This window comes from Selaginella moellendorffii, unplaced genomic scaffold (genome assembly GCF_000143415.4).
Source record: "Selaginella moellendorffii unplaced genomic scaffold, v1.0 SELMOscaffold_116, whole genome shotgun sequence".
Lineage (NCBI taxonomy): Eukaryota > Viridiplantae > Streptophyta > Lycopodiopsida > Selaginellales > Selaginellaceae > Selaginella > Selaginella moellendorffii.
In genome coordinates, this window is record NW_003314377.1 from 410,876 (window position 1) to 421,996 (window position 11,121).

Genomic DNA, 11,121 nt, shown 5'->3' on the forward strand with positions numbered 1-11,121 from the left:
ATAGCAATTGAAAGTTCGTGGCATTTGGTGCGGTGACAACTGGGACGCTTCCAGACAGAACAGAAAGTGGTAGTTCTGCACCATCAAGCTCCTGCTGCTCTCACTAGCAATAATCAAGAGGCACGAGAGATTTAGTTCTCCTGTGGCAGATCAATGCGGGGGTGATCCTAGGGAACTGTAATCACCCCTTTGGCGCTTGTCAAAAGCCTCGACCACGCTCTGACAGTGAGGGTGGCGTCCTCCTTCGCATAAACCTTTCATGTAGACACCATGGAAGTCTGGCTAGTAAATATCCTTGATGCGTCTCAAGAATCGGGGTGATTTTTGGGTGCTAAAATCGGGAGGAGTATCAAGCTCGGGCAGGACGGCAGTCTCTCCGAGAAAAAGCGGGCTTGTTTGATTCCCCCAAACCCACCAGGCACATGGAGAACTTCGTCCACTTGAGCTGCCTGAGGATGGAATTGCCTGTTCGTGACAGGAATGGATGGTGAATGTGTGGCGTCGATGCTCCAAGCACAGCCCTGAACCTGGAAAGATCACACCGAAAGCTTACAAAGTCTACTTCTCTGGAAGTTCATACCTCTCAACCTTGGTCCCTGAAAACGTATCCCGCCGCCAGGGCGCCAAACACAAGGTCAGCGTCGAGAAAGCTACACTGCGAGGAGGAGGAGGAGCGACTGCGATCGATCATGTCTTGTCAATGGAATCAGACGAGACAAGAGAATCAGCTGCCAGGGCTGGAGCCGCCGCTGCGCCGATAGGCCAGGAAATGGATTATCACAGCCGCCGCAGTCTCCAGCTTGCCCACGTCAATCTGCGCAACTCCAGCGTCGCGATGCCAGAGCATCCGCATTGATGATCGACGATGATTCAGTATTTGGTATTTACAAATATCGGGAAGAGAATCGAACCCGAAACGTTTGTTTTGGGAGACCGATGTCCTAAATGACTGGTCTAAGCTGTTTTTGTGAGCCGGCGAACCAGAATAATGGCTCCTTATTTAGGAAAATTTTTGCATAAAAGTCCTTGTTGAGTGGACCCTTCGGCATCGAACCCGGGTCTTCTACAACGGTTTACCTCTACACTTACCTGATAGCCATCATCTCGGCAACCGGGTTCCCGTAATAATAAAATCATACCATGTACTTGAACCATATGACAGGGGTCTTTGCGAAATCCATGGCGTTTTTGTTAGATCGCCCACCAGACGAGATTATTCCCCGCATTCGTGCTGCTCGGCGTTTCGTCCTTGGCAAAGCCCCCTCTTGGGTTCTGAATCGATCATCGTGGTAATGGATCGTCAAGAGTTATGGCCTGGGTTGCAATAGAAACTCGCAGAGCAATCTCCACAGCCGCAGGAGCTTTGCGATCTTCTGCTGGTGTGAATCTCATCAGTCCCAAAACTCCACGTTTCGGCAATCCAACGAAACCTGTAGCGTGTGGCCATTCAAACGAGCATACCTCGGTATCATCCTCGGCTGCCTCGATGCCTGGAGAGTAACAGTCCCGGGAAGAACCATCATTTGCCCGAAACGAAATCACGATGGATCCCCTTGCATTCCCGCTGCCAGCCAAGTACCAGCTTGTGTAGAACTGAGCCCGAGCCGGAGACCAATCCACCGGGGCTGTCCAAGTGATGCCGAGATCAAGCTCGCTGTGTGTGCCAGCAAAAGAGAGCCTGAGGAGGACACAAACACCCGACTTGGAGCAGGGCTGAGACTGAAAACACGACTGTCCGCGAAGTTGATGCCTGTTTCTTCGCTGAGATCTCCAGCCAAGTGCTTCGCCAAGCTCTCCTCCAGCTCCAGATAGACACTACTTGTAGTTGCAAGCGGGCACTTGCCTACCAGCTTTGAGCCAAACATGCTGGAGAGTCTCCAGTCTTGCAGCTTTCGGAAAACAACCTGCTCCAATGTCGTGCCTTCTTCGTCCCGATCGAAGTCACCGGAAGTGATAAGCAGCCTCTGGGAATGGTACATACCACTGTAAATCGTCTGCCTGTCCAGGAGCGTCGTGAGCCCAGCCTTGTCTCTACATGGGAGAAGCGTGAGCCATGGCGTGAGCCGTGGCGTTCTACAGAGTGCTTCTCTCGGGAGTGCTCGCTCTTGCTCCATTTCTTTCCTTTCACCACCCTCTTCATGCCAGGAGCGTCGAAAGCTCCTCCTCCTCCTGTCCGGTTTGCCTCGGGCCTCGACGAGAACCAATTCGAGGAAGTTGATCGATGCGCAAAAGAGGCCCGAGAGAGCAGCTCGCCGCCAAGCCAGTGGGAGTGGAGCTCACGGCATTTCCAGAGGTGGACGTCGACGTCCAGCCAACGACGTGGGCTGCGCGATCGGATCGCCCACGCCCCAGCGCTCGTTGTTCCATCGCCCTTGCCATTTCTTTGATTCGAAACTTCCGGACCTGTTCCAAGCGATTCTTTCATCATCGTTTCGGGATTTGAGGACTTACGAGCTGGAAGATCGACAAAAGAAAGGGCAAAAGGAGGATAGGGTTCGATTTTACCTCTCAAAAGCTTGGAGTAAGAGTTCGCACCCTTGGAGGCATGGAGGGCAATGAGATCACTCTTCTGAAGGCCATGGGTGTTTGCACTGTGCTGGGAGATTCTCTCCAAGGGCAAGTAAATCTGTGCTTGAATTCTTTCTAGTAGTTGAGTTTATATGTATGGAAAGTGTGGGCTCATTGAGATGCATTTGATTGAGCAGGATGAAACACGATGATCAGTGTGTACGTGTTGCATGAGTGTGGTAAGCAAGCAATCCACCTCTATGCATACTTATGTCTAGAAGGGACAAAATGGGTTGATGTTTTGCCAGGTAGCAATTTTGTCTCTACCCAGGTTGTTCTTATTAGCATGTATATTGAGTGCAATAGTCTTGAAGTTCAAGTATCTTTTAGTGGAGTTTTGAGCCTTGGACAATTGTCATTTAGCACATATAGTTGGCATGGAAAGTTGCAATATACATTTGTGATAGAGCAAAATGCACTAGGAAGGCTTGAGATAAAAATGTGATGAATGATGGGATAAAGTGAAAGTGATAGATCCAGAAAACAATTGAGAACTCACCAAGAAATCATAAAAGCTCATATATGAAAAAAGTTGATGCAACCTTGTGGCTGAAATCCAAGCTGGAACCCATGCACCAAGGTAGTAAAACCTGAAGACAAAAGAGAAGAGGTGAAAGAAAATGGGGAAAAAAGAAAAAAAAAAAAAAAGTCATTACATAGTGGCGATGATTATGAGCATGTGGAAGCTCATGGCCAATTTTATTGGCGAGCACATATGAACCACCCTCCACTTAGCACTAGATGAAGTAGAGGCTAAGCCACTGTGAAGAAAATTTGGAGGACAAAGTGAACTTTTTGAGAAGAACAAGTTGTTCAGGAGAAAAGATGATTAAACTAGGAACTTTGGAGTCAATGTCTGCCTTGGTTTGCTCAATTGAAGCCCTACATTGCTCGTCAAGGGCAAGGATCTTCATGTCACGAGCATGAAGCTTGTCCATGTTGGAAAGTTGGAAGTTTGTAGTATGGCACAAAGATAGCGCAAGCAATAATACTTGGAAATCTATGAAAGTACAAGTAGTCTAATCAAATAAAGAGGCTGGGCTACTCTCACTCATAATTGTTGTTCCCACTCCAAAGGTCACGGACACCATAGAATGCACGTGCTTCATTGGAGTACCATGATGAAGGCTCTAAGACTAAGCTGCAATTGAGAGGAGATCCTCCACATAAGGTCCACGCTTGAAAAGAAATGATGTCATCAGAAGAGCCTCTACTAGGAAGATTGGCGACTCTTGAAGTTGGCCATCACTCTGATCAAACTAATTGTGAAAGCCTGTGTAAATAGTATTGCACTGGAACATGTTGAACTCAGGCTGTGATGGATCTTCGATCAACTCAAGAAAGATAACAATCAGCGAGTGGGGAAAAGGTGTCAAGGAAGATAATATTGGCTCGAAGGATATTGATTGGCTTTGAGATAGTCCTGGAGGCTATTCTTGAAGCTTTCCCAACAAAGAGTGTCCACAAGCATTATAGAAACAAGAAGTTCAGTGATTGTCGCTAATCTCTATTATGCCGAGTGACCAATTTGTGATGCCTCAAACCTAATCATGCCAAACTTGTCCAATGATGAGGGAGTCCTTCAAAGGTGTGGAGCTGAACTTTTGGTAGTTTACCACCACAAAGTTCAAAAAAGATTCCACCCCATTAATGTAAACTCGAACACTACATCAAATGCCCGTGGGGATAACAATGTAGTTTGCAAACATCTTTAGGATCAGAGTTGTGCTTCTAGAGACTTGAAAACCTGCTCTTGTGGCTGAAGTGATCACATTGCTCCCAAATCCAAAATTGACAAAAGCATTGATGATGGGAGAACTATCGCCAAAGCCTATAGGTGCAAAAATTGCATCTAGATTAGAAGAGGAGGCTATGTCAATGATGTGCACATCCAATAGGAAAGAGGCTATGGCGTTAGTAGACCTTGTAAAGTCTTTTAGATGCTATCTAAAGCTAGGAATCATACATGAAAGCTCACACCACAAAAAGGTGACAAATGTTTCCATCAATTGTTGAAGTGCACACTCCAAGTCCCTACCAAAGAAAGGTGCAAGATATCTGGGAAGGAGAGGCGTGAATGGGAGTTTGCATGCCACCTTTAGTGTTGGATTAGTGATTGCTGAAGGAGTTGGATTGCCATCAATTTTCTCTTGATTAGTTGTTTTCTTCTTTTGTGCTCATGTGGCTATTGTCTTTGCAAACTCTTCCTTGGGATCCTGATTGCATTGAGTTGTCCCATTAGAGATTTTCCTTTGTTGGAAGATGACGAAGGTACATCCTCGATTGCATGCTGCTCAAGCTGTTGTTAGTAGTGATCCTTCACTTGTGTTATAGTGCTATTATCAGTGAATGGTTGCTCTTGGACACATTGAAAACGTGGTTGTCACAACTCTAGATAAAGCTTCCAACACCTCTCTATAGTGTGAGTTGTGATGTTGCAATGGGAGCAATACTGTAAGCGACTAAGGTTTCCATTTTACTTTAGTCATTTAACCGCACCTCCGACCACTTGGAGGAGTCTCATTCACAACCTCCATAAGTCCCAGTTAGGACTTGGGGCTTGCTAGCCCCGAGAATAGCATCCATGCCACTTAACCTTTGCACTTGGTCCAAGTGCTCCACGTGTCTGATCAGGCACCACCGACATGTCGGCCTGTTACATTAAGGCCATGCCCATTCACCTTGGTCACACCGGTGGTCTAATGCCACTTGCATTATAGTCCCGTCTCTCAAAGACTGGGCCATCCGTCCGTGAGTGATCATCCCAGATTTACTCCTTAACATCCTTAGGATGCCCGCAGACATGGGGAATAGCCTTCCCCGACAACTCTTTTCCAGTCCCCACCAAGTCCCTTTCTGTCCATGGCCATGTTCGCCATTGAGGAAGGGCAGAATGAGTAGAGTATAGACCTTTGATCAAACGATCATAAGCTAGAGCTTTCTCCAGGAAGAAGGTCAAAGGTCAAAGCGATCAGTCCTTATGAACACTGCCACTAGATCAAGGCTCGCAGGCTCGACCTCTAAATCCCACTATCCTTTGGGATTTCTTCACCATGTGACCGTATCCTTGGTCACTGCACTAGAGGACTGCTCCTCTTCCCTTTCACCGTTTGGGACTTTGGGACAACATTTCGGAACACCGTGGCCTTACGCAAGCCTCATGGGTACTCTCCCTACCTTTCGCCTTTAAGTGCTCTAGCCATGGGCTTAGAGTTAGGTTCCGTTGAGCCACGCTAGGTATCCAAGTAGGTAGTGCCACCCACACTTGGATTGGGAGCATCGGCCAGTCGATCTCCCGGGGGAACTATAGCTGGCTCTTGAACACTTCACCAAGCTACCCCACTTATCGGTCTGCGTTCACTCTAGTCTTGGACTTCCCAGTGGGCAGCTCATCACCCAACACTGGGTATAGCCTTCCTGGGCCAAATTGGCCTTTCCTAGCCCAACTGGCTCCACTGCAGTCCTCCCCCTTAATATACTTTTGGAGCTCACCAAACCCCCCAGGGTCTGGGAGACGAACACTTTGGGCTTTCACCCTCTCAGACTCGAACTCGGACTTGGACTCGGACTTGGACTTGGAGTTAGACTTGGACTCAAACTCAGACTCGGGCTCGGGCTCGGTCTCGGCCTCTGTCTCGGTCTCGGTCCCGATCTCGGTCTTGGTCTTGGTCCCGGTCTCGGTCTCGACTTCAGACTCCATCTCGGGTCCATCTCGGACTCCATCTCGGGTCCATCTCGGACTCCATCTCGGGTCCATCTCGGACTCCATCTCGGGTCCATCTCGGACTCCATCTCGGATCCATCTCGGACTCCATCTCGGATCCATCTCGGACTCCATCTCGAACTCCATCTCGGGTCCATCTCGGACTCCACCTCGGACTCCATCTCGGACTCCATCTCGGGTCCATCTCGGACTCCATCTCGGGTCCATCTCATACTCCATCTCGGACTCCATCTGGGACTCCATCTCGGACTCCATCTCGAACTCCATCTCGGGTCCATCTCGGACTCCATGTCGTGTCCATCTCGGACTCTTCCACGTGTCATGTTTTGGTCCTCTTGTGTCTCCTTTTCTAGAGACTCACTCATGGCTCGCCTTGTGCTTTTTCCTCGAGCACTTCGTTGGGAGTTCCACTCCCGCTCTTGACTTTTCAAGTCGGAGCTTTTGGTCCAAACATGTTATGCTTGTTTGGCTTTCGCTTCGGCCACTACCATGTGGCACCCTTTCGGCTCCACTTTGGGGCCTATGGATTTTGTGTCTCACAACTCCACCACCCATAGACGAAGTTTGATGTCCTCATTGAACGATGAACCAATTGATAAAGTAATACCAACATGTATTACCCTTCCCATCCTTGGCACCTAGCTAATATTTGTCTATGGTTTGACACCAAAGGCTCACCATGCCTTGTCCATCCTCTAAGGGGCATAGCCTTTCCAACTTAGAGGTTCATTCAACCATTTGTGGTGGTTCTCTCCTTTTATTGGTTTAGTTCTCGCTAAACCTGTTAGAGACACCTTTTCTAACTCAATCCCACTACTCATTCTCGAGTGGTCTCACTTTCCATCGATATAACCCTTGCACTTTGGAACTTTTAATTCTGACTTCTCGAAGTCAATTTCTTAGGTGTCTCCGACACTTTGCATTGCACATATTGTGCAACTCCACTTCCCCATCCTAGGAAGTTCTCTACTTGAGGGCAACATCATCCTCTCTTCGATTTTTTGCCACCTTTGGCACTAGGTTTCAGTTATCGTAATTCGTGCTATGGTTGTCCATGGCCCTATCATTTGGCTACTTTACCACTCCATCCCTTGGAGCTTCCACCTTCACCAAATCGGAGCAATTGGGAACCTATCTTTGATGCTCTATTTCGTTAAAGTGGGATTTATTCAGTAAAATGGGACTAGGTACAAATTTTCAAGTATTTGAAAATGACGTGAAATTATATGTTTTTTGTCCAGGGGCTAGACATATCTGGGGCATGGTGACTAGCGCGGTGACTTTATGTCCAGACTGAGTCCATCTGGTTGTATAATAAATCTCATTGTCAAGGTGAACAAGCCGAATCTGAAGCTAAAGAAGAGCGATGGCATGCGCGCACACACTATTTGTTTGTTCATTGAGCGTGTGGTGAGCTTTCCAAGATGAACGTCATTCCTATTAGCCAGACATATAACTTAATGGTAAGAACATTTAGATATTATTCAATGTTATCTTTTTCTAACGAATCTAATTGTGAAGGTGTAGCAAGAGGCATTGCTAGTCTGGAGAAGTCATTTAACTCATTTGACCCTTAGTGTATTTTCATGAAACTAAATAACATTCATATTATTAAGGAATTTCTCTAGTACCTTTTTTTTACGACATAGAGGCTTGCATTTCTTTCAAAGGTGATTTAGTAAAAGGCCTGAGGGCACATGCCATTCTATTTCTCAGACCGGTATTAAAATATACTAGTGCAAAGGGAAAAAGGTATTTGGTGATCAAGTAAATGGCATGAGGGCACACGCCATTATAAGCCTAAGCGCTAGTGGACACCTCCTTTTTGGTACTCTCAGCGGTACTATCATCCTTCTCCGGGTCAGTTGTTTTGCTTTGGATTGTTGTCTCTGACATTACTGGGGCGTTCACGATAGTTGTTAATGTTGCCGTTTGTTCAGAAAAATGATCACCTGGAGTATAGTACGGGGAGTTTGGAAGACTTATATATTCTACATCTTCACCTATCTCCTTCTCTGTCTCCTTTTCTGCCTCACTTACAGATTTGTGCTTGCCATGAGAACGCTCTTCACCCTAAAATATGGAGTTCGTTGTGTTATAAAAGGAAACCAACACACACGCTGCAAGGGAATGATGGTACATAAAGCATGTAAGCCCACAATATGGGTTTATGTGCCATTAATATGGGCCACACGCCATATTATTAGATTTATGCACGTGTGATTGGTAAATGCATATGTCACATCATCTTTGTTTTACCTCACACACTATATCAGGCCTAATGAACCATATCACATGTGCGCACATGCTATATATATGGAGAAGTATTATGCAAGGATATAAATTCAATGCATGATTGTGGAGAGCAATGGCATGAAGCCACATGCTAAATAACATTTTAGAGAAAGAATTAAAATAGAAACATGCAAACAGTACTGAGTGGACCAAGACTTAGAAGTGCACAATTGAATGAGGTATTTCTAATAAATATTTCACTCATCACTCACCTCATATAGGAATGGCTACCACTCTCAAATGGCGTATCGCCTCATGCCATCACCTCGCAATTTGTTATAACAATCCGATGAATTCATATTCGGCTTGTTCACCTTGAACTTTAAGTAAGATTTGCTAGAACAACTAAGAATTTATACTTGTTATTTGTATCATCTCACCATAAGGCCACATGCCATCACGCCTCCTCTGATTCAGATTCGGATTGTTCACCTTGAAATAAAATACATTAGAAACTTAGTAAAGGAATATTAATGAATCTCACCTTGAACCCGGGTTATGAATGCTCTTGTTGCATCTCTTGCATGGTCTGGCAAGGTGATGGTGGCATTCTGCTTCCGCATCCAACCATGCACAACATTATCCACCGATATGCTCATGCTGGGATCCCTTGGATTCAGCACCCATCTCTTTTCTAGGCAATCCTTCGTATATCTGGAACTTGGCTTGAACCACTCCACAGTTACATTGAAGGAGTTAGTTTCCGCGTCCTCCTCTGCATCAGTGATGCAGCGCCCCACCCATATCATTTGTTTCTTATTACTGGGTCTAACAAGCACGACCATTCCTTTGTAGACCTGTACTGGATTGAATGCTGAATCCGGCTTCTTGTTCCTCGGCCCACAATAGTGATCCTCAACATCGTTATCTGTCACTGCATTTCCAGAGGACATTGTTTCGCTACTATCTGGTGCTCTGGGTTCTGGCCAAAAGGACTCTTCCAATTCTTCATATACAACCGGCCCATTTTGGATAGCAGATATAATCTTCTCCCAGTATTCGAGCAAAGGCTTGCACCTCTGAAAATAGGATTCTCCACCAAACACCAACCCCCTCTTCCAGAAGGCAATATGCTGTCTAATCCCGGCCACTATACTTTCCTGGTCTTTGAGTCCATCCAGGTGCATCGGCCGTGGGGAACCCTGAGGAATCATAGGTTCCCCAGTTATGGGATCTCTCTTGAAGAGTTCAATGCCGTCCACTGGCAGCCACACTGTGTCCCATTCTCTCATCTTGTACCTCATCACTGGAGCACCGTCATGCATGCTGAAATGAAACTGAAGAGGCTTGGAGTGGCCAATCAGCATTTCGGATCCGTCCCTGATGTAGCCTCTTACAAACCCCTTAAAGTCTGGAACCTCTGTCACAAGTGCAGCTTCAACAGTGCCTTTGATGCAATTTTGGAATTCATCGTAGAGTTGTGGGAGGGTGAGGACATTGGATCGCCGGAGGGACTCTGCCAGGTGACTGAATATGGCATCGACGTCTTCATGAGTGTGCCCAACCATGAGAAAGCCAAGTGTAACCGTTTCAAATATGCCTTTGGCAACAAGCATTGCCAAGTACGCGAAGACGTACATGTTTTTGTTCTCACTGCCAGCATTGTCTGTTTGGAGCAGAAGATGGGGTGGAAGGCCATATCGGCCGCAAGAACTTCCTTGAGATTCTACTTCGTTTGGATGAGGCTGTGCATTCACCGGGGACCAGCCTCGTCGGAATGGCATGAGGCCTCACGTGATAACCCTACAACATATTCACTGGGATGGCATGGGGCCCCACGCGATACTGCAAGCCTTTGCTCCTCCTCCAGCTGAACCCTGTATGGGGTTCAATCGACAAGGGCCTTATGCAAGGGTTGGCCGTTCAGCTCAGTCTGCACACTTTGCAGAGACCTTAAGTGTTTTGCTAGGGACACAATCATCATGTTTGCACCCCCGCCACCCCATAGAGGTACAAAGAAGTTCCCATAGTTCTGGGCACCATGCCCATGAGCGATTATGCCAAACAGAGACACAGGCAGCTGCATGGATGAAGAGATTGCCTTGGGGGCAGGATTGAGTCGAGGTAAGCACGTCTTTTTCTGGTCCATTTTGTCGTGGATGATGCAGAGGTAAGAGTCAGGTCTCTCCATGGAGAGAATCCTGTTATGATAATATGCAGTCCTGCAGCTTCTCTGCTCGATGTTGTGGTCGAGCCGCCTTCTAACCAACGTCTCTCGCTCTTGAGCGCTGCAAGAATTCTTCGACAAAGCCATTTTGATAGCAGTGCACTCGTCACACTTTGAAAAGATGGAGTACTTTCCTATACTCACATCCCTGAACCTGTTGCTCCACAATCTACTAAATCTAGATTGGCTCAGCTTCCTGTAGCCATTACTCTGGAGTTCCCGATTCACATCTTCCAATATGGCCCCCTTGGTATACATGGAAGGGAGAACTCGTTGGGTGTCTCGTGTTCCATCTTCCAAGAGGCGGGTTTTATGTGGTTGCTACTCGCTACATGTCTCAACAAACCTCCTGAAGATGCCTCTCCAT

At 46.8% G+C, this 11,121-nt stretch overlaps 1 protein-coding gene across 2 annotated transcripts; it reads right to left on the reverse strand.

Moving 5' to 3' along the window:
- Nucleotides 1-295: 295 nt before the first annotated feature.
- LOC9635433 (GPI transamidase component PIG-T) lies at nucleotides 296-2,516 on the reverse strand. Of its 2 annotated transcripts, none has more exons than XM_024664955.1 (3): nucleotides 2,506-2,516; nucleotides 581-2,403; nucleotides 296-527 (listed from the first exon to the last, which is right to left on the reverse strand). In XM_024664955.1, exon 2 carries the CDS (start codon nucleotides 2,112-2,114, stop codon nucleotides 1,539-1,541), a length of 576 nt encoding a protein of 191 aa, XP_024520723.1. In that variant the 5' UTR covers nucleotides 2,115-2,403; nucleotides 2,506-2,516; the 3' UTR covers nucleotides 296-527; nucleotides 581-1,538. The 2 variants fall into 2 exon arrangements, with proteins under 2 accessions (XP_024520723.1, XP_024520722.1); XM_024664954.1 differs by lacking the exon at nucleotides 2,506-2,516 and adding an exon at nucleotides 2,452-2,482.
- Between the last annotated feature and the right edge of the window lie 8,605 nt (nucleotides 2,517-11,121).